The 24,589-nt window shown below is 45.0% G+C and overlaps 1 protein-coding gene across 1 annotated transcript in view; it reads right to left on the minus strand.

The window, feature by feature from the left end:
* Positions 1 to 24,589, minus strand: part of LOC144754936 (uncharacterized) — a 403,817-nt gene that overhangs the window by 151,417 nt on the left and 227,811 nt on the right. Inside the window, exons 13-18 of the mRNA XM_078643299.1 lie at positions 19,298 to 19,364; positions 18,934 to 19,147; positions 17,725 to 17,776; positions 6,555 to 6,621; positions 6,203 to 6,416; positions 5,527 to 5,578 (exon numbers count right to left, since the gene is read on the minus strand). Coding sequence (XP_078499425.1) covers positions 5,527 to 5,578; positions 6,203 to 6,416; positions 6,555 to 6,621; positions 17,725 to 17,776; positions 18,934 to 19,147; positions 19,298 to 19,364 — 666 coding nt within the window. The remainder of the gene's footprint in view (positions 1 to 5,526; positions 5,579 to 6,202; positions 6,417 to 6,554; positions 6,622 to 17,724; positions 17,777 to 18,933; positions 19,148 to 19,297; positions 19,365 to 24,589) is intronic.

Consider the following 24,589-nt stretch of genomic DNA (forward strand, 5'->3'; position numbering starts at 1 on the left):
TTGTGTGCTAGTTTCATGGTGTCATCTAACTTTGGAAAGGGCTCAGCTAATGATCTTACAGGGGCTGCTCCTCCACTAGGGCGAAGGAGCGACACCTCACTGCTTTCTTGCAGTGCTAGAAAGACAAAAAATAAAATGGTAAAAACTTTTAGTTATTACCATTTTATGTTTGCTTTGCGCATTGCGAGTGGGCGGGGCAGCTCTGCTCTTTGAGCAGGGCAGGGGATTTGTGGTTTGCCTACTGCTGTGTGCACAAAAAGTGTTTAGCCAGCCCTCTTGGGCCACCCAAATTAGTCATGTGCACTCTTCCATTCTCCATGCAGGCTGCAATGCTGTCTGCATGGAGAATATGCCCACCCCACTAGCCCCTGGCAGGGTGCCATCCCGATCAATGTTGTGAGTGGCTTAGGGGGGGAACCTGACTGCCTGCTTCCTGTTCCTATTGGAGGCAGGACAGCAGGAGAGCTAAGTAAATTCAGGCTGACTGGCTATCCACCTTGGGTGGATCAAATAGAAGGTACTTCCCAGTCTTCAGTCCGTTCACCAGGCAGATTTCATGGACAAAGCCTCCCAGTCCCAGGTTTGAGTTTTTCGGTACCTTAAGTAGCATCGAGACTACTTCCATGGATCCAGGACCTGAGGGGCACCACTTGAGGGGTTAAGACTGCAGTCCAGCAGCAGGGTTCAAGGCCTCTAGAAGCTTTTTGTGGTCTTGTAGCTCACACAGGAAGCCAGCCAGTTAGCCCTTGGAATCACTCTGGTGGTCCTGGGTTCAAGGGAGCAAGCCCAATCTCCATTCCTCAGGCAGCAGGGAACTTTTTCTGGCTGCAGTGCAGCAAGGCAGTGCTTCTTCTGAGTCTTCCACACCCAGAAGAGATCAGTTTGGTGTCTGAGAGTGATAAGCATGATTTGTACAGGACGCAAAGCCCTTTGAAGTCAAAGTGGGGTTGTGTAGAACCCCCAGCCACCCTGGCAGGATATCCCATCTTGTCCACACCTAGTAGTACCCTTTGTTTCACCTTCTGGCAGCAGTATACAACCCACAACAGCAGAGTCATGTAACCCGGGCTACTGACAGAAAGGCACAGTGGCTTTGGGACCAAAAATGCTAACTTTCTAAAAGTAGCATTTTTACAATTGTAACATAAAATCCAACTTTACCATTAAAGCGGATTTTACATTATAATTCAAGAGAGGCCAAGACATATTTTCCTACTATCTCCCAATCAAACATTAGCATTTGTTAAATGTAATAAGGCAACCTAATGTAAGTCTATGAGAAAGGTAGTCCTTTCAGTAGTGAAAACCAAAGTTAGGAATTTTTCACTAAGATAACATATAAAAATGAAACCCACATGTCCAACTTTTTGAAAACCATCACCCTACCCCGGGCTCATTTAAGGACTACCTTAGGGGTGATGTATAAATATTAAAAAGGAAGGTTTAGGCCTGAGAAAAGGTTACTTTCCCAAGTTGAAAAGGGCAATTTAAAACTGAACTGCAGTCTGCAGTGGCAAGCCTGTGAAATGTTTGAAAGGGCTACTTTAATAGGTGGTATAATGAATGCTGCAGTCCCACTCGTAGCATTTCATTTACAGGCCCTGTGTAAAAGTAGTGTTATTTTCTAGGGTCCTACAAGTAAATTAAATGTGTCAATTAGATGTAAGCCAATTTTGTCATGTTTTCCGAAAAGATTGCCAGACCTTTAGCACTGATTAGCAGAGCACATAGTCCTAAAGCCAACAAAAAGGAATTCAGAAAGGCAGGAGGAGTACATGCAAAAAGTATGGGGATGAACCCTGCTGGGAGAGCCAGGTCCAACACAGCTGTATTGCTGGAGTTTGGAATATAAATGTGCACCAGCAACAACCACCTCAAGTGCATCCTGCTCAACACCCGCTCCGTCCACAGACACGCCATCGAACTCTGGAACCTGCTCGACACATCACCAGACGTAGCCTTCCTCACGGAAACCTGGATGAACGCCTCCTCAGCCCCCGACATCGCCATAGCCATCCCGGATGGATACAGGATCACCCGGAGGGATCGCGTCAACCAGACCGGAGGAGGCATCGCCATCGTCCACAGGAACACCATTCGCATCACGACCAACTCCGACGACACCCTCACCGCCGCCGAGCACCTCCACTTCCAGATACACACCGACCCCAAGACCACCCTCAGAGGCACTCTCATCTACAGACACCCGGGACCACGCACACAATTCAGCGAAGCCATCGCAAACTTCATCAGCCCGTACGCCCTCACCTCCTCTGACTACATCCTCCTAGGGGACCTCAACTTTCACTTGGAAAACAACAATGACATCAACACCACCACCCTGCTGGACAACCTCGCCAACCTCGGACTCAAGCAACTGGTAAACACCCCCACCCACTACGCCGGCCACACGCTTGACCCCGTCTTCTCCTCCAGCAAGCACATCTCCTTCAGTCACTCCACCGGACTTCATTGGACTGATCACAGCTGCGTCCACTTCAACTTCAGGAGAACCACGACCCACCACCGCCCGCAACAGGCTCCCCGCAGGAGCTGGAACAAGATCACCGCCGACCAGCTCACCACCTCCCTCAGCCAGAACCCTCCCGTCAGCGCAATGTACCCCAACGAAGCAGCCCGCAACTTCACACAGTGGCTCACCAACTGCGCCGACGACCTCGCACCTCGGAAGAACCCACCAGGCAGACCCGGCAGCAAGAAAGCTTTGTGGTTCACCAACGAACTCAAAACATCCAAGAAACACAGCCGCACCCTCGAAAAAGCCTGGCTCCATGACCAGACTACAGAAAACATGACAGCCCTCAAGAACGCCACCCGCATACACCACCAGCTGATCAGCACCACCAAAAGAACAACATTCAAAGAACGACTGGACAACAACACCCACAACAGCAAGGAACTCTTCAGCATTGTCAAAGAGAGCTCTCCAACCCCAGCGCCGGAAACAACGACATCACACTCTCGCAAGACCTATGCGACTCACTCGCCTCATTCTTCCACCACAAGATCGCTGATATACACAACAGCTTTGGCGCACAGATCACGCACCCAACCACCGAACCAATGCCCCCCACCACCACCCTCCGCAGCTGGACCCCGGTCAACACCGAAGCCACCACCCGCACGATGAACACCATCCACTCCGGATCCCCTACCGACCCCTGCCCCCACCACGTCTTCAACAAGGCTGACTCCATCATCGCACCCCAACTCTGGGACATCATCAACATCTCCTTCACCACCGCCACCTTCCGATCCGCAGCCACCGAAGTCATCTGCGGCGTACCTCAAGGATCCTCACTCAGCCCCACCCTCTTCAACGTCTACATGAGCCCCCTCACGGCCATCGCATGCTAACATAACCTTAACATCATTTCCTACGCCGACGACATCCAGCTGATCCTCTCCCTCACCAATGACTCCGCCACTGCCAGAGCCAGCCTACACGAAGGAATGAAAGATGTCGCCGAGTGGATGAAGAACAGCCGCCTGAAACTGAACTCAGACAAGACGGAAGTCCTCATCCTGGGATCATTCCCCTCTGCCTGGGACGACTCCTGGTGTCCCCCTGCCCTGGGCACCACCCCCAAGCCAACGGACCACGCACGAAACCTGGGCTTGATCCTGGACTCCTCCCTCTCAATGACCAAACAAGTCAACGCCGTCTCGCCATCCTGTTTCAACACCCTGCGCATGCTCCGAAAGATCTTTTGATGGATCCCCACCGAAACCAGGAAGACGGTCACCCAGGCACTCGTCACCAGCCGACTGGACTACGGGAACACCCTCTACGCGGGAACCACAGCCAAACTACAGAAAAAACTCCAGCGCATACAGAACGCCTCCGCACGACTCATCCTGGACATCCCCCGCCACAACCACATTTCCGCCCACCTGAGAGACCTGCATTGGCTCCCCATCAGCAAGAGGATCACGTTCAGACTCCTCACCCACGCTCACAAGGCTGCTGAATGGGTTGCTCTACCATATTGACAGATATTTAGAGCTGGTGTCCAAAAAGTGGATCAGCTATAGAAACAGCAAATGGCATTCTGTCCTCCATGGACCTCTCTGCAGCGTTCGACACAGTTTGCCACCGCACACTAATACAATGCCTCAGCAACACCGGAATCCAAGAGAAGGCACTGGAGTGGATCATCTTGTTCTTCGCCAGAAGAACCCAGAGAGTCCGCCTCCCCCGTTCCGATCCGCAGCCACCGAAGTCATCTGCGGCGTACCTCAAGGATCCTCACTCAGCCCCACCCTCTTCAACGTCTACATGAGCCCCCTCACGGCCATCGCATGCTAACATAACCTTAACATCATTTCCTACGCCGACGACATCCAGCTGATCCTCTCCCTCACCAATGACTCCGCCACTGCCAGAGCCAGCCTACACGAAGGAATGAAAGATGTCGCCGAGTGGATGAAGAACAGCCGCCTGAAACTGAACTCAGACAAGACGGAAGTCCTCATCCTGGGATCATTCCCCTCTGCCTGGGACGACTCCTGGTGTCCCCCTGCCCTGGGCACCACCCCCAAGCCAACGGACCACGCACGAAACCTGGGCTTGATCCTGGACTCCTCCCTCTCAATGACCAAACAAGTCAACGCCGTCTCGCCATCCTGTTTCAACACCCTGCGCATGCTCCGAAAGATCTTTCGATGGATCCCCACCGAAACCAGGAAGACGGTCACCCAGGCACTCGTCACCAGCCGACTGGACTACGGGAACACCCTCTACGCGGGAACCACAGCCAAACTACAGAAAAAACTACAGCACATACAGAACGCCTCCGCACGACTCATCCTGGACATCCCCCGCCACAACCACATTTCCGCCCACCTGAGAGACCTGCATTGGCTCCCCATCAGCAAGAGGATCACGTTCAGACTCCTCACCCACGCTCACAAGGCTGCTGAATGGGTTGCTCTACCATATTGACAGATATTTAGAGCTGGTGTCCAAAAAGTGAATCAGCTATAGAAACAGCAAATGGCATTTTGTATACCTCACGTAATTGTGTACCATACCACTTTTTAACATATTTATGTGTCTGGAAGCATTCAGGACACAAATTCAGTTTCTCATTAGATATTCCATAGTGCCCTTCAGAGAATATTCTTCTATTTTACTGTGTGTCCACTGCTGGCCCTCCAACCCAATCCTCCCCTTCCCAGAACACATACTTGTTATCTTTTAAAAACAAGCACTTGAGAGCCTTGCACAACAGGTGTCAGGGTACCAAGTATAAAGTATTGTTTTGGTGAAGTTATTAATTAGCCAGTTTCCTATGGAGGGTATAGAGCTGTCTTGTCTAGTCAGTGAAATGAAATGAAATGAAAATTGCACTTGTATAGCGCATAGCTACCCGGAGGCCTCGCAGCGCTTAAGTGAACGTTAAAGAATCTGATTTTAGGTCAAGTTGGGTTGGTAGACTCTGAAAGGGAAATTAATAGAAATATGCAATGTGCTTTAATATAAAGAAAGACAATTGTACTCACTCTGCTGTACTTTGAGTTAGCTGTCTTGCTGTGGTACTGCACTGAACAGAATCTGAGAAAAGAGAAAATAATTATCAAACTTGGAGATCGTCTAAAAAGATGACCTTTTATCAACGGTTTCAAGAGTGAAATCCACAAGTTTCGCTGATGTTTCAGTATTCATTTGTCAGAAGGACCTCTAAGAGAACCAGCAAACACTTTACCACTGAAAGGCAAGAAGATATTTCCCAAACACCATTCTCTCCCTGTCTATTACTTTCTGATCACATTTGCTGACCTTTAATAGTGTTCAACGCTTCAAGAACAGGTTGTTTGGGCACAGATGTTCTATTCCCTCAAGTCTCAAACTGCCCTGAATATGCTGATGCTGCAATGATGCTGGATACCTGCCCAGAGAATGGAAGTAGCCGTCATAGAAATGTCACCAAGGTCATTTAATGTATCCCATCCTCAAAACAAAAACTGTTTTCCATATTTATCAAAGTTTTGCCTCCAAAACCTAAAATGTCATCTGTAAACTATAATCCTGCATTTCACAGCTTCATCGCTTATCACCTCACTAGGCCCTGTTCTGCTTAACGACCTTTCAGACAGAACTGAATTATAAATATTAGTAAATAAAAGACAGCTGTGAAGATATCAACAGTTACACACTTGATAGATTACTCAGTTTTACCTTCGGGCGGCTCAGGAGAGCTTGTGGGTGGGAATACGATGTTGGCGGAGGTAAATACGAAAGATCCTGTCCAGGCACCATAACTCCGGGTTGTTACTCCATTCCTGGTGGATTCCTGGTAGCTGCCTTGTCCCGGCCTCTTCTCCATCCTCACTCTGCCTCCAGCATTGCTGACTTTCCCCGCGTTGATTGCGGCTCTGCAGATGGAAGAGTCCTGAAGGAAAATCAGCAAAGGTATGAAATACAACATTTCACATTCACCTCTTCCTTCACGTGGCCAAAGTTTGCATAATTTTCCATTATTCCTGTAGTTACAAAAACGTATACGGAGGTGTTCAACACATAAACTTACGTCTGTGTAGATATCAGTCCCCCACACTACGGCTTCCTGTTTCAGGCATCCTTCTGGGCAAATAACGCTAGAAGGGAAGAGAAAACACCATTAAGCTCCATATCTATGCATCTCACCATGAGCTAATCAGCTCTCGTTTTAATAATCTGCTTGTGGCTTGAATTCAACTTTTGAACAAACATCTACTACTGCTGTTTTTGGACTAGATTTCTTCATGGAATCAATCTTGAGAGAAGTGATTTTCAGGTCGCAGCTTCATTACATGGTGTTGGTCCAAGAAATGTCACAATAATGTCTGCCCAAGAGATTATAATTAAAGAAGATTGTGTGCTAGCTTCATAGTGTCATCTAACATTGGAAAGGGCTCAGCTAATGATCTTACAGGGGCTGCTCCTCCACTAGGGCGAATGAGTGTCGCCCCACTGCTTTCTTGCAGAGCTAGAAAGACAGAAAACAAAATGGTAAAAACTTTTAGTTATTGCCATTTTATGTTTGCTTTGCGCATTGTGGGTGGGCGGGGCTACTCTGCTCTTTGAGCAGGGCAGGGGATTTGTGGTTTGCCCACTGCTGTGTGCACAAAAAGTGTTTAGCCAGCCCTCTTGGGCCACCCAAATTAGTCATGTGCACTCTTCCATTCTCCATGCAGGCTGCAATGCTGTCTGTAAGGACAATATGCCCACCCCACTAGCCCCTGGCTGGGTGCCATCCCGATCAATGTTGTGAGTGGCTTAGGGGAGGGAGCCTGACTGCCTGCTTCCTGTTCTTATTGGAGGCAGGACAGCAGGAGAGCAGGAGAGCAGAAGCAGAGGAGAAGTGGGACTGGTTGGAAAAGTAAGTTTAATTTAAAAAAAAAAAATTCCCTGCGACCCCTCCCTCCAACACCCCCCGTGAATCTCCCCCCACGACACCTCACGCCTGGTCCCCCCCCCCACCGGAGAGCAATGCCGGCTCCTACTGTGATCTTATGAGAAAGTTGGTACATAAATTCCTTCAAGCTGTCCTCATCCAATAAAGCGTAAAGCTAGGAAATGTTATAGTTGGTCTTACACTGTCAGTCTTCGATGTCTCTTAACCTTTGAGGATGGACAGTGGACATTAGTTGTAAGTGGCAGAATACTCAAAGTCCATCCAATAACCAATGTTTGCACTCTTGTACCTCCAACCTTGTGTAAGGTAACATTTATTCTGTGTCATAGTACATCAGGTGTGGTTCAAAGTCCTTCTCTATCTGAACCAATAAAGGGTATTTCATAGTGCCCGCTACATATTTCCACCCAAAAAGAAATCAGCAGCCTATGGCACTGTTGGTCTTTCTTCCTTCTATTAACATAGCTCCTGGTTACTATTACAGTCACAAAACTGATATCTTCCTGGATCTGTGAAAAGCTCATTTTCAAATGGCTTTCTCAGATCATATGACCTGTTGAAGAGATAATACACAATCGGGACTGTAGCAAAGTCATGATAAAGATATATAGAATGGTGAAGAACAAGTTACTTACCTTTGGTAACCCTTTTTCTGGTAGAGACATTATCTAGCAGCAGATTTCTGAGCCTGGAATATTCCCCAGGATTCAGACAGGATCCGGAAAATCTTGCGCATTACCTGTGGGTCCGTCCTGTAGGTGGCATCGATCAGCTCCATGTCAGCTTCGTCCGCGTTGGAAGTGGCATCACGGTGCCCATATCAGCACCAAACCGGCATGCTGGCATCAGTTTCATTTGTGACTATTTCCTCATCAAAAAAACACAGCCACGTAAAGATCAAAGTGGTTTCACCAGTGTGCAGTATTGAATGGGATCATAAGGGGAAGGGCCTAGTTGACAGAGAGGTTAGGATGGAAGGGTCAGTGAGGAATATGTGGTTAAACAGATTCCCTCCCAGAATAGTCAACAGAAGGTAAGTAACTTGTTCTTCTGATAGAGACTTTTAATCTCAGAGCCAATGCTGTATGGGCCTTCAAACCCTCAAGAGGCTGCTTTTTAGGTAGTGTTCATCAGATCTTACTGATAAGTACAATCCATCGAGAGATGGTATGCTTCAGCACCGCCTTGCCCCGTTTCACTACAGTGACCCAGTTGAAGAGCTGATCATCCACCGATGGTTTTTAGTGCAATAATTTTGAAATGAAGGGGTGTATTTGGACCAGGCAATGGAGTAACTCCTCTTTTCTTTGGAAGGATGAAGCGGGCGGAAAAGGTAACAGAGTATTGCGCTGGCTAAAATGGAATTGGTGAGAACTTTCAGCAGGAAAAATGCATGCATTCTAAGAAACAGTTTGTAAGGGGAAAAGCTTAATATAATGGCCATTAGGAAGACAATTTTAAGGGTCAAGAGTCACAGAGGACAGCTAGATAGTAGCTCAGAAATGTTAGGACAAGATTGAAGTCCCATTTTGGAAACAAGTCCTTTAAACCTTTCAGGAGTTGAGCCAAAAAAGGTGTCTTGAAAAGGCAAGATTGGTCTTGCAGAAAAGCCGAAATGGGTGACAAATAACCCACAACAGAGTTCAGGGCAAGGCCTTACCGGGCTAAAGATTAAACAAACATAAGACCTTCCAACAGTGATGTAGAAAGGAGGTCCACATGGCATGAGGAACACCAGGCTTCAAACGTATCTCAATGGCAGACAAATAAGTTTGGGTTGAGGGATTACTGGCTGCCAAGATTACATCACAGACCTTAGGAGGGAGATAAAAAACTCTTAAATGCTGCCGTTCAATCTTTGTGCATGATGGTGGAGTGTGTTCAGGTTCTGGTGCAGAACCCTGCCCTGCTACTGTGACAGGATTTTCCCAAAGGGGAAACCTAATCGGAGGACAGATTCTCAAGCTTAGGATTTTGGGATGCCACACTCTCCATGCCCAATCCAGGGCCATTAGGATGACTTGGGATATGACTATGTTGATCCTTTTGAGAACTTGGGGCAGGAAAGGGACAAACAGAAAGGCATAGAGGCATCCCCAATTCCAATAGTAAATGGAATGAGTTTCTGAGCGAAACCCACTTTGGTAACTCCAATAGCCAGAAGTGCTGACTGCATGCTCTAGGCCAGTGTTTCCCAAACTGGGGTCCGCAGACCCCCATGGGTCCTTGACACATTCCCAGGGGGTCCGTAGGCAGCAGTTTTAAAAGCACAGCAAAGTTTCCTGTATAATTAGCAGCTTTTGAGCAACAATAAAAGTGTCAAGATAATGCCAGTGATTAATGTACCTGCTGGAGAGAGATGAGAGTTTTGCTCAGTTCCAGCTTTGACTTTACTAATGTAGCACAGAGGGTTACTATGCCTACTGCAAAGAACCTGTAACATGCATTTTATAAAGCAGTATTTTATGCGCATAGGTCCGTGGTTACTGCTTTTGTCACAGAGATTCTTTTGCTACTTTGCACTTCATAAGTGACAATCGTTATCAAGCAGAAAGACCTATAAACTGTCATCGAAGAGCTGCTTGCACACGGATTGGTACCAGCTAGTTACTTATGTTTTTTCCCAGTCATTCATTAACCTGATGCTGTTAAAAAGCCTCGTACTGCGAAATAAAACCAACAATTTAAAAGTTAGTCACGGAGATGCGGCACCAACATTCCCATCAAATGTTCTCCTTTTTTGCAAATTCCTTCAATATAAAATACTAAGGGCCAGATGTACGACCCGTTTTTATATGCGCAAACGGGCTTGCGAACCAAATAGCCTCAAAACCATATACAAATATTTTGCAACCGCAATTGCAGTTACAAAATACTCGCAATTACCACCTACTTCAAGTAGATGGTAAATTCAAGTCCCCCGGGGACCCATTCCCCTTTCCAAATGCATGGCAAATTATTTTTTAAGGGCAGGCAGTGGTCCCAGGACCACTGCCCTTAAAAAAATAAACAAAAACATTTCATTTTCTTTTTTTTAAATGGATGTAAACTGGCTGCATTTTTTTTAAATGCGTTATTTAAAAGCAGTCCCAGACATGGTGGTCTGCTAAGCCCAGCAGGGCACCATCCCTGGGAGGGCTGGCATTCCCAAAGGGCTCGCAAATTGTGAGAGGCTCATTAATATTAATGAGCCTAGTAATTTGTGACCCCATTGATAATATCAAACAGTGTTAAACACACTGTTGTACATTTTATTTAGCGACTCGCAATTTGGCACTCGCAATGTGTTGCCAATTGCGAGGCGCTAAATGAAATGGTCGTACATCTGGCCCCAAAATCCTTAGTAAATTGAGTATTTGTTTTGTGTGCTTACGTGTATTTTTGTTCGAATTACTGTTTTAATATTTGAAATTTAAATCATACAAATTGCTTGGGGGTCCCCGGCTTGCAGTAGTGACTCAATGGGGGTTCTCAGGAGTCAAAAGTTTGGGAATCACTGCTCTAGGCTGTGGTTAACAGATCAAGCCAACGTTCTTCTCATTCTTAAAATAGACCTCTTGCCACTTCCTGGTGTAGCTGCCATATATGATCTGCGAGGCATCAATGGCTGAGTTTGTTTGCCCTGGTGTTCAAGGATCCTGCCAGGTGTTACACCACTTGGAGAATGTCCTGGCACTCCAGCCAAGTCCAGAGGTGTGGAGCTTATGGGCACATAGTCCACCACCCCTTCAAGCTGTGTCGTTGCAATACCTCATGATGTTGTCTGTGAGCACCTGCACCACCCCTTCCCATTTGATGGATTGAGGGAATGCTTTCAGTGCCAACTGAATCGCACTCAGCTCCACACGATTGGCATGAAGCTGAGATTCCACTGGAGACCAAAGTCCTCTGATTTGCACCTCTTCCTGATGACAGCCTCAACCCAAAAGCAATGCTTCAGTCAACACTGTCAGATTTGTATAGAGAAGGAAGAGGTGTTTGCCGCTGACCCAATTTTATGTTGTCAGCCATCACTACAGATACTTTACAGCCTTCGGATCCCAATACTGAGCCTGCATATGCTATCTGCATGCTATACCAGCAGGATGCAGGAGGCCATCAGTCCCAGCAGCCCCAGAGTCAGTCTCACGGAAATCCAGGAATGAGGCTGAAATATAGGGAACGGAGTCTGAATATCCTGGACTCTCCGCTCCCGAGGGTAGATGTAGAAATGTACTGTATCCAGAATAGCTCAGAAAAAATGGAGCGTCTGAGAAGGAGCCAGATGTGACTTTGCCACGTTGATATTGAACCCCAGTAAATGCAAACATTTAGCCATAGACTAAAGGTGAATGACAACTAGGGTTAGGCGGAACTCACAGAGTTTCACTCCGTGGAATTCAGCAGAGTTACTTAAAAAATCAGCACTAATCTGCAAGCTGCACTGCTTGTGCTGATTGTTTGCACCAGGAGATTATTCTGTGCTGTAAAATGAGGGTCAACAGCACCAAGCGGCATGCCAGAGGGTGCTGTTGCTCAACATGAATGGTTGCAACCTCCTGCATTGAGAAATCTTGCTGGGATGCCCGATAATCATGATAGAGGTCTCTAAATCTTGCTCGCCAACTTAACGTTAGTGAGCCAGAAAAAACTCTGCCATGCGGCGGTTAGCAAAACTTTGCCAGAGCTCCGTGCTCCAAATGGAACGCAGAGTGGGCAAAACTCCATGACCTCCTCCGGCGGAGAGGAGTTTTTCCCCCATCCCTAGTAAAGACTGCTCGGAGCGAGTTCACCTTCAGCAGCAAGTCGTCGAGGTAGGGGTAGAGTGGAACCTCCGAAGGTGAGCTACAACCACTGTCATCGCTTTCATGAACTCCCAAGTGGCACTGATGAGGCCGAAAGTGAACACAGTAAACTGGACTTGCTAGTGGCTCTCCATGAAATGCAGGTAATGCCTTTGGGATCACAGGATGGGGCTATTAAAGAAAGTATATTGCAAGTCCAATGTTACAATCCAGTCTCAAGTATTCATTGCACATAAGACCTGAGCCAGGCTGAGCATTTTGAATTTCTCTTTCCTCAAACAATTGTTGAGGGGGCACCTATCTTGGGTAGGGCAAAGTCATTCGTCCTTTTTCTAACCCAAAATGTGCAGGGAATAGCAACCATGAACTTCTTCTGTCACAGCACACTCTCAATGGCTCCTTTGGCCAAAATAGCCTGCACTTCCAGACAGAACAAGGAGAGCTGGTCCTCCAACAACCATTCTTGAGGGGTATACACGAAAAGGAGAGTGTATCCCTTTCTAAAGTGCCCACATTTAGGAGGTAATGGTAGACCATTTGTGCAGGTAGTGCCTGATCCTGCCACCAACAGGATTGCTGTGTGGGACGGAAGGTGTACTAATAGGGCTTAAAGGCTGCAGATGCCAGGGGGATGAGGGACTGGGACTGGAGAGGTTGCTGCTGCTTTTTCCATGAAAGGGCCTGAGAGGCTGTTGCACCGGTGGGTAGAGTGAATGCCCATAGATGCCCTGGTAGAGGTGGAAGTATTGCTGCTGCACTATGCAGACAAAGACAGCTCAAGAGATCTGGCGGTGTCTTGGCTCTCTCGAAGATGTTTGATCACTATGTCAGCCTTATTGCCAAACAGGCAGGAGCCATCGAAGGACATGTCAATCAGTGATGCCTTGACATCCCTGAAAAACCAGTGGACCACAGTCAGGCATGATGATGCAGTGCCATTGTGGAGGCCAAGGCTCTCCCTAGGGAGTCTGATGTGTCCAGCCGGTACCTAATGGTGAACTTTTCTGCATCCCGACCATCCATGACAGCTTAGTTGAGGATGCCACAACCCTCCTTGGAATGCATCCGAAGTAGCTGTGCTGCTGAGTCCTGTGAGGTGTAGGAGTACCTGTATGTGGTGTTCACCAACCACAAGACTAGGCTGATGGAAGAAAGGTTGCACTTCCCAAAGCTGTTTCACTGTTCAGAGCAGATAGGACTGTATTTCAGTTGACCTTAGAGATTGAGCTCTGTGCCACCCTGCTTTCAGGGGAGGGGTTGTGGGAGAGGAAGGCTGGGCCATCTAGGAGGGGACATTGGTGTGACGTTATCATTCGATGCACAGGAGCCCCTGTGCAAGGTTTGCCATAGGCCCCCAGGAGAACGTTGGTGAAGGCTTCATTAAAACAGAGCATAGGCTAAACCAAACCAATTTCTGGGTGTAATACCTCTGTGATGACTTTGATCTTGAAGTCGAATACTGGCAGCTATAGTACGAGGACCTCTATTCCCCTGTGCTTCATGGTAGAGAAGGATCAGTCTTCCTCCAAATATGGGCCCGAGGAGAAACCATAACAGAGTGTGGGGAAGTGTTCAGCCCACTGGTGTCACACATACCAGTACCAGTTCTCAGCTGTATCATGGTCCTCCTGCAAATGACTAAACCCTTTCTCCTCATCGCCCCCTGCAGGGAGGAAAGGGTTATCAAAAGGGCAGAAAATCCAAGGGTTAGTGATGTCTGCATGGTTTTGGCATTGACATCAAGTGGTGTCTTATCGGTGCCAGTTCAGAGTTGGGAAAAATGACGGGCTTTTCATTGGCAAGCACTGCCAGGATTAAGGGAGCCGGAATAGAAGAAGGAACCCGTATCAGAATTGGATCCTTGTGCAGATCCAGAGGTTCCTGCCGGTGTCAGGGGTGGACAGTAACCCAGCCACAACACCTCACGTTTCCGTGGGGCCCAAATGAATGCCAATGGGTGTTGCTGGCCCAAAGATGGCATGTATGGCAGCGTAAAATATTTGAGTTGGGCAGGCAACACTAGGGCTTTGGGAAATACAGGGTATAGATGAGCAGGCCCTGATGCCAGCTCTGCAGAAGGAGTGTGTGAACAGGCGTAGAACCATGAAATTCAAAGGGTAAAGCCGAAGAACTTTTCAAATTCTTTTTCTTGTGCTACTTCAGCTTACTTGACTTAGAATCAGACGTTTAAGTGCAAAGACGATTATGTGGGAACAGCTCTGAGTGTGGCCCTGACAGCAACCTCGAGAACGGGACTGAAACTGAGAATAGCACAGAGAGTTATTCTGCAGAGCTGCCAGGAGTTTCATTACCCACTCCCGAATCACTTTGAGGTTCTTTGACTCGCACTCGACGCAGTTGTGACTCAACATTCCACACAAGGCTTAAAGGCAGTAGGCTTAGAATGGGACACGTCCCTACCAAACTGAGTGGAACTTCTGAAAAATGGTCAACAAAAGGTAAAAGCAAGTGTTGGCAATGCCAAGAGATCTGTCTTTAAACAAAAGTTGTATAGTAAGGTGGAGCATAATAAATAAATAGAATAGGAATTAAAATGAATCTGTGTGGATGCAAAGAACTGTAGAATAATTAATGTAAGTGTTGGTTACAAGGTTGGGTTATAGTTGCACTGTCAAGCCAGACCTAAAAATCCAGTGTAGGTTAATGATTTTCCTCCTCCCAGCTGTGCAGCTGCTGGAGAAAGAAAAACCCCATAGGTTATCTAGTTAACTAAGACACTCTAACAGAATTAATGTATCATATATATGTGTGTCTGAAAGTTCAAACTCATCCAGCTGGACAAATAAACAATATGATCGTGAAGGACAAGCACACAACGTGTGCTCAATCAAAACATGTATTCCAAGCTCTCAACATGGGGGTGGAGCCACAGCTCCTGCAGCGATGCTCATATAAATGTGTCTGTCGACAGCTGCGCAGTCAAGCCAGACCATAAAAAGTGGTCAAAAAATGAAGAAGGCAGCTCTCTGAATCTGCTCTGTTGGCGTGGAAGGAAAGAAACTGATGTCAGAGCGCTGAGGTGGAGCTTATATGGGCACTGAAATGCCCTTCCGATGCGGATGCGCCCCATGCAGAGTTGATTGATGCCCCCTACTGGCATCCATAGGTACTGATCGAGATTTTCCAGATCCAGTGTAACACCTGGGCAATACTCTAAGGTGAGTAATCTGCGGTTAGAAGTCTCTTTCAGGAAATGCAAATTTATTATTTAATAATTAGAAAATGTGTGGATATTGCTGCTTATCTCAGGCCAATAGACATATCTCTCTACTACTTCAATTCCATTTAGAAAATATCTGTATTGCAGCATAGTTGTGGTTTATTTAAAGGAGATGTGGCCTGCTTGTCAAGGACCTCATGAAAAATGCCCTGAAAATCTCACTTCAGCCAAAACAGGGTTAGCAACCAAATAAACATTACAAGATTCATGGTACAGCAGCAAAGCAAGAGTTTTTTATCCAGTGACTTCAGAAGCTGAAAGCAGCCATGTTATCCAGCAGGTATATCAGCTAAATATGCGGGTATCTGCATTAAAACAAAAATTCCTGCAAATTATTTCCCAAAAGTCTACACTCTGGACTATTGTGCCCACCGAGGAGACATATAGTGACTGGCTTGTTATAGAGCTCTAACAGGGCTCGCTGGACAACTTTGGAATCATGGCAAACAGATTTGGTTCTAATTGCTTTGGCTCAGAAATTACAGAAATTTCCACTATAACATGTATCGCACTGCATGATTTTCAAAAAAGTATACCTTTGAGACTGACAGCTCCATACGTAATTGCTGAAGGGAATTAAGGCTTGAAAGTAAACAAAACTTTTGATAAAATCTTCGTCTGCAAAAGAGAATGCGCTAAGGTTTACTCTTCCAAAACACTACCCGACTTGCAGGCAGAGCAAGCCATACATCTTACCACCCAAAAATAGAAGTCTGTAGTGGTCACGTGGTTCATTATTAGCTCATACTTTGTCGCTAGATGAGTCACCCCTGCACACCTATTTCCTGGGCACTTATTGGTAGGGAGCCAAATCATGTTTAAGTAGGTTTGGGTTTATCACCCTCGCCACACAGACCAGGTTACATACAGAGCCCAGGGCAGCCACATGAGCTCCATGGCACCACATAAGCTCTTTGACAATTCATCTTTTCTTGAAATGGATCAGGGAGGGAGAAGTTTAAGAAAAATATTGAAACCTAAGGAGGGATGCCACTTTAAAGAGTTATCTTTCACTTCTCTTTATGCCTAATGGCTAATTAGTGGATCTTTTGAATTGAACTCCAAAACTAGAGGACATCTTGCCATGTTCAGCAGTTTGCTTTGGAGAATCAGTAAACACAGCTGCACGGCAGCAATTTGGAACGTGATGGCTCATCATGGAAAAACTCATATGAAACACAGCAAACGTGAGTACTCCTCATAAGTGAGACCTAACCTGGCCGCACAAATAGAAATTAGGGGCATATGTATCAAATACTGTATTTGCAATTCTCAAGTAGCGATTTTTTGAGAAACGCTATTTGAGAATCGCAAAACGAGATGTAATAAAAAATTCACAAATATTTTGTGATTCCTTAGTATTCCTTAATTGCGACATAGGAGTGAATGGGAAAAAATGTGCAATTTGCGAGTACCCATTAGGTACTTGCAAATTGCGAATGCAATTCCAAGGGTGCAAGGGTGTCATAAGGACACCCTGATGCACCTCTGAAATGAGCATGTGTGCACATGTGGCACACATACATGCCCTAAGGGCATGCCAGTAGGTGGTAATTTGCGATTTCTTATGCCAAAATTGCACAATTTAGGTGCCTTCTACATCACATTTAAGGAATTGCAATTTGCGATTCCTTAAATGAAATCGTAAAATAGAGAATCGCAAATTTTGCGATTCTCTAATTTGCAATGCCCTTTTGGGATGAGGGCTTGATACATATGCCCCTATAAACTTAGCTATGTTGTCTCCCTTTTGCAGATCCTGTCTGATAATTGAATGAGTTGTTCTACAATATGATCGCATGCATAGGTGTTTATAGCTGCTGGCCAAAACCTGGTTCGAATGAAGTAACAGTAGATGAGGTTTCTAGTAGCTTGAATAATCGTGTACAATACCACTTTATAAATATCTTCTGAATCTGGCCCTATTTTGGGAAACACATTCAATCCTACACCAGTTAACACATATTGGCCATCATAGAATATTTCTATGTTACAACTTGTATCCAGTAGTATTTTTCAGCCTCATAAAACAAGCTTCTGAGTTACTGGAATAAGGACTTAATGTGTGTGGGGGAGGTGTAATTAGCCATTGCAGGTTTTCTATGGTCAGGGCATTGTTCTGTTCTTTTTGCCAGCCCAAGAACCAGTCTTACCCCTGAGTATTCGAGAATCTGAATTTATGTAAACTAAGGTTGGTAGACTCTCCAATAAAATAAATACAAATAGGTCATGCCTCCCTTCTATATAAATGAAGGTGCAGCAAAGCAATTGTACTTACTCTGCTGTGATTTGAGTTAGTTGTCTTGCTGTGGTGCTGCACTGAACAGGAACTGAAAGAAAGAAAAGCAAAATTACTATACTGAGACACCCGTTAAAACATGACCCTATATCAAGGGAATCAACCGTAAAAAGACTCAAATTTGACTACGTTTCACATACTGAATGCTGGACACAATTCTAGAAAAACTAGCAAAGAGTAAACTCTCTAGAATTAAAAGAGAAGAAAATGTTTCCCATGCTCATTGACCTCTATCTATTTTTTTACAATCACATTACCTGTCCGTTTACAGTGACCAAACCTTCTTGAACAGGTTGTTTTGACAAACACGTTCTATATCTCCAAATTGTACACTGTCCTGAACTTGCTACCGCTGATATGCACATAGAGGTCCTAATTACAATGTCAGGCGGATTTGAGTCCACCTGACAGTTTCGGTGTGGGAACTGACCGACCATTGGTCGGCCGTTCCGTACACAGTATCATGATGCAGCCGCACATGGTGCAGTTGCAAACTCCCATTTCTCTTTGGGAGCTTGTGCTGTGGGCTGTTTCTGCCAGCTGCACAAGCTTCCATAGAGAAATGGGAGTTTGTGGAAACCCCTGCACCATAGGTGCCCCCCAGGCCTCCAACCTGAGACCGCTGAGGGATGGGAGTCACTTTAAAACAGGCTTTCCATGTCGGAAAGCCCGACATGGACAGCCTGTTGGAAGCCGACATTATAATCCCTACGTAAGGGATTATGAGGCAGTTTGAGACTGGCCGACGGGCTCCTTCCTGTCGGCAAGCAGCTGGAACGACAGGGTGGTTTAAACTCCCACCACCTACATTGTCATTAGGAGGTCAGGCTTTAAACATTGGATGTTGATTGGAAAGCCTCCGACGACCAGCATTCTAATGAGCCTCTAAATATTAGCCCAGAAACTGGAAGTTTCTATTAAATAAATGTTGTGAAGCAAACCTGTTGAGTCTCATTCTTAGACCACAAACAGTTTATCACATTTTTACCTCCAACACCAATGTAGAATTTCTTCAGCAATGTAATGCGCTGGTGTTTTGCAGATGCCTGGCAAAAGGCATCACTAGGCACTATTCTCGTAGGCCATCATATCAGATGGAATCTAGTTAAAATTATTGCAAGTTAAAGGCAGCTGTGAAGATATATGAAGTGATCACCAGTTGCACGTTAGTGCATTGCTCAGTTTTACCTTCCAGAGGCTGAGGATTGCTTGTGGGTGGGAATACGATGTTGACTGAGGTAAATACGAAAGATCCTGTCCAGGCACCATAACTCCGGGTTGTTACTCCATTCCTGGTGGATTCCTGGTAGCTGCCTTGTCCCGGCCTCTTCTCCATTCTCACTCTGCCTCCAGCATTGCTCACTTTCCCCGCGTTGATTGCGGCTCTGCAGATGGAAGAGTCCTGAGGGAGAAGCAGCAAAGTTTATGAAATACAACATTACACATTTACCTTTTCATTCTTGTTGTCAACGTTAATGTAACTTGCCATAATTCCTGCAAGATACAAAAAAAATCAACACATCAGATGGATGTGTTCAACAAATATACTCACGTCTGTGTAGATATCAGTCCCCCACACGGCAACTTCCTGTTTCAGACACCCTTCTGGGCAAATAACTCTAGAAGAGAAAAGAGAATTACTACTGTCATCTCCTTAGGTTTGCACCGCAACCCTGAGTAACTGCACATCATCTTTTTTTTTAATCTCTTATAGTAACACCAAATTGGATGTCCAAATGAGATGAATATAACTCGAAAATGTTTTTTGACCAAACACTGACTACCACTTGCATTTTTTACTAATTTCCTACATGCCATCTATCTTCAGAGCCAAGATTTGCAGGCCACTGGTTAATTTGAGTGAGAGTGGCCAAAGAAACACCACAAACATTTTTGGCAAAATACTTGTTTACAAAATATTGTATGCCACTTTTGGAATTACTCCGTAAAGAGCCGAGTTAGTGCTTTTATTATGAAAGTGGTTTATACAATTCCATTAAACTGTCTTCATCATTAAAGCATGACAAGAAAACATATAATGCAAGAAGGGTAGTGTTGTACTTGAACTTATACTATTGCCAAAATGACCAGGTATCCTAGAAAAATTAAGGGATAATAACCAGGGGAGAGCAGCCATAGGTGTCACAATTCAGTAAGACCATACAATTACCAGCATTTGCATTCATACCTTGGACACAGACAGTGCTACTTTATCAGTGGGTACAGTGGCAATTTTCCACCTCCAAGTACATCATGTATAGGCAATATTCTAATCAAATTGCTTCAGGAACCATATCAAACAATAACGGGCTTTCCCAAGCACCAACTACTTATTTCTGCTTAAAATTAAATCCGAAGCCTATGGCGCTGTGGGCTTTTCCTTCTTCCACCAACATGGTGCCTGGGTACTACCACAACCAACAGCAATGATATGTTTTTGGCTCTGGGAACTGAAATCTCTGAAATGTCTATCGCAGTACACATGAACTGTTCTAGAGATACCATACAACCAAGAAAAATAGCAAAGACATAATAAGCATGTAGATGTACAAGTGACAACTTTAATTTAAAAAAATAGAAATTTAGTGAATAAATACACTTCTCGGGTCATTACCAATTGCTTTCACTACTAAAGGCCTATTTCAAAAATATTTGTATTCTCGCATAGTTCTGGATTTTCCAAGGTGTAATGGAGTGCACACTAAGGGCTTCATTTATGAGGCTGTGCGCCACTTTTACGCCGCTGGTGTGTCACTTTTTGTGAAGCACCAGTGGCGTAATAAATGTGCCTTGTCGCGCCATATTTACAAAGCGATGCATCTAGGTAGATGCATCACTTTGTAAACCCCTGCGCCACATTATACCTGCGCCAGGTATAATGTATGCAAGAGGGCGTATTGAAGCAAGAAAGGGTCGTAGAAGTGATGCAGTGGAATCTATGAGATTTCACTGTGCCACTTCCAGGACGCAAATGCGTCAATATCTTACGCCTGCCTCACAGCAGGCTTAAGACTGACGCAGGCCCTTTCACTTGGGGCTTGCCCCATGTGAAAGGACACATTGCTGGGTTGCGTCACTTTTGTGACACACTCCACTGACGTATCTGTAACTCCTTGCGACATGATGCGTCATACAGTAAATATGACGCATCCATCATGTAGCAAGGAGGGCGGACTAAGAAGTCACGCATCGCTGCTTTCATGCAGCGATGCGTCACTACTCATAAATGAGGCCCTAAGGGTCTTGTTACGAGTACCCTTTTATTCGCAATTCAGCCGGAAAAAGTAGATACTGCCAACTTTTTAAGTACAAAATTCTTGGCATTTCTGCAGATGAACAGTATTTCACCTAGTGACTTCAGCTTCTGACATTAGCCAAGATTTTCAGTGGAAATACGAACAATGCGGGAATTTGCACAGAAACACCAAATCCAGTATGTTATTGTCCAACATCCCATAATCTGAGCTATTCTGCTCACCTTGGGGCAGCTTTGTATCTGAAATGTAATAAGTTTCTAAAAAGTCTCGATAGCCACTGATACCCTTTGGAATCAAGGCAGACAAATTTGTTTTGAAATGTGTTTGTTCAAAAATTACAGAACTTTCTTCTATAACATGTACTACAGTGTATTATAATAAAACAATTATTTCTTTGAGTCTCAAAATTCCTCTTTTAAATGCTGATATGAGGTTAGGCTCAAGAGTTAACAACACTTTTGATAACACCTTGCTTTTCAGAAAAAAAATTAATGGAAAGTAGGATGGGTTTATAGGTTTTGCATGCACTGCGCTGTGCTTGTGAAATCTCTTATATTTAATATATCCTAAAAGGGGGCGCTTATCAGTTCCGTAGCAAAAATACTGTGTCCTTCCCCTTTTGAGTGGAACTTTTAGGTTTTGCATGCACAGCTTGAACTGTGTTTGTGAAATCTATTTTATTTAATATATATTAAAAGTGGGGCTCTTATCATTTCCCTTGTCTAAAATACTGTCTCATTCCACTTTTGTGTGGAACTTTTTTGTTTACTTTCCCTGGATGCACGCATTGAAACCGTGTCGCAAATTTTGTTTACTTTCCCTGGATGCACGCATTGAAACCGTGTCGCACATTTTGTTCCCTGGATGCACGCATTGAAACCGTGTCGCACATTTTGTTTACTTTCCCTGGCTGCACGCATTGAAACCGTGTCGCACATTTTGTTTACTTTCCCTGGCTGCACGCATTGAAACCGTGTCGCACATTTTGTTTACTTTCCCTGGCTGCACGCATTGAAATCGTGCTTATGAAAATGTATCTGGCACGGCTATATAGATTCCCATTAGGTCAAGCTGGAATTGTAATTCCCTTGGAAGAAACAAACTTGTTTTCTCTCACACAGAGAAATAATTGTTGGTTCTTTCTGCTTTATCACTTTTAAATTTCATCTGCTGCCACTGAAAAAACCGCATCGCCATCACCTTGTCTACCCAAGGAAATCAATGACTTTTCCCTAAAATTAGCTATTGTAAAGATTCTTGGTTATTTTTATAGGCGAGCCAACCAAAATATAACGGAAAATTAATTGTCACCAACGGAAGTCTTTAGAAAAGAAACCATGCAGCCACACTGCCATCTTGTGGTTAATTATCTACTTTATCTCTGTGAGATTCAGAGGGAAATTTTACTGTTCTCGTTCGACTACAGGCGAAAAAGGTCAAAAGCAAGTGAGGCACTTTTTCCGTTCAGTAAAGAGAAAATCAAATCTTATCGCTGATAAGGAGATGACATTGTGAAAGATGCAACAATAAGGCTCCAACATTTTTAATGCAGAAACAGGTGGGTGTAATCGCTGGAGCTTGCTCAAAATATATATCTTTGCGTTCTGAAAAGATGTGGACTTGAGCGGATTTGTGCCAGTACCCTGGCTACCTAACATCCTATGCTTTTTACCTTACTTCTCAGGTCTCCATTTTTCAAAATTATGTTTTCGCAAATGTATGTTACTACTAATTAGGCAGTCACACATGCAGTTATCTCAGGTAATATAGGGTGGTGGTCTGACTGGTGCCACAGCTGCAGTGGCATTGGGGCCAAAAGTGGTCTAAACTCCTCTAAACACATAAAATTGAGATACATCAAATCATTCTATTGTTTCCCTCTTTTATTTATTTTTTTTCAAAATTTTTATTTTACTTAGAAGCACTATACCACCAGTAACAGCACAATATATTGCCTTTTTTGTACATAAACAGGTCATAATATTTTAATAGATTTTCTGTAACTTATATTGTACAACTACTCAGAAAGTAACAACTTACAACAAAAAAACAGATTATTATTAATCACATAGGCAAAACCTAATGCATTTACCAATGCTTTTTGGAATAGTGCCTGCTCTAAGTGGGAAAATACTTCCAGATTCCTTTCCCACGACATGTCAGAAATCAAGCACACATGCCATAACCCAAAGACAGATTTGCAGGCAGCACAAACCATACATCTTACCACTCACTCAAAACAATAGCTGTGGTATATAGTTATCTGGTTCCATACTAATTCATACGTTGTTGCTGGATGTAAAACATCCTTTCACATCTACATCTTCATCACTTATTGATTGGATAGCTAGTCCTTTTTTAGAACGTTTGGGTACACCAGCTTCACATCACAGACCAAATTAAATTGAGACGCTAGGGATGCCTCCGGGGCTCCTTGTCCTGAAAAATCCTCCCAATTAGTCACATTTTCCTGGAATGGATCAGGTAAGGAGAAGTTTAAGAAATATATTGAAAAGTAGGCCAGAAGAAGTCCCTAAAGTGTTATTTCTTAATTCTCAAGATGCCTAAGCAAAAGCTACTTTGAACTGAACTCTAACACTAGAAGCCATGTTGTTTGTCCCAGTGTAATTTCTGATGATTCAATAGATACTGCTTGTAAGATACTGGGATATTAGTTGAGAGGAGTGGAAGTCCCAGTGAACAAGCAATGGCATAGCCAATAGGTCTCGCATTTGGGACCTTATACTTGTTTAGCCATGCAACAATTGGTGTTGTTGCACCAAGGATATCCTTGCTGCATAACTAAATACTTATAGGGTCCAAAAGCGAGACCTATTGGCTATGCCAATCCTTGTTTGTTTTGTGTTGCTGTTTTGTTTAAGTTGCCATATCTACAATAGCTGGACATGGTTTTTGTTAACAATTCTTTGCATCAAATTAACTTGTTTTCATTGCTCTGAATGTTTTTTCCATTCTGGTTGTAGGAAGCTGCCATTCCCAGGGGTGTGGGGGCTGCCTAGCTGTGCGCATGCGCCGAACTTTGCAAATGAGAAAAAGCCTGGTGCAGGTGCAATTTACAAGTGTGGAGTGAGTGCGCCCCAGGCAGCATGACTCACTCACACAAGAGTTCATGCACTGCACCTGCATACTCAGCATGGTTTAACGAAATTCAACCCACTCTCTCCCAGGCATCAAACACATATTTACCAAGAAACTCTGAGAAGAGCCTGCCTGCTGCACTGACGGCTGGTTGTGTGTGTGCCTGGTAAAAGCGTGCACTGACGGCTGGTGGTGTGTGTGCCTGGTGAAAGCGTGCACTGACGGCTGGTGGTGTGTGTGCCCGGTTAAAGCGTGCACTGACGGCTGGTGATGTTTGGGCCTGGTGCAAGTGTGCACTGACGGCTGGTGGTGTGTGTGCTTGGTGAAAGCGTGCACTGACAGCTGGTGGTGTGTGTGCCCGGCGAAAGCATGCACCAATGGCTGGTGGTGTGTGTGTGCCTGGTAAAAGCATGCACTGACGGCTGGTGGTGTGTACCTGGTGGAAGCATGCACCGACGGCTGGTAGTGTGTGACGGCTGGAGGTGTGT

This window comes from Lissotriton helveticus, chromosome 1_1 (genome assembly GCF_964261635.1).
Source record: "Lissotriton helveticus chromosome 1_1, aLisHel1.1, whole genome shotgun sequence".
Classification (NCBI taxonomy): Eukaryota; Metazoa; Chordata; class Amphibia; order Caudata; family Salamandridae; genus Lissotriton; species Lissotriton helveticus.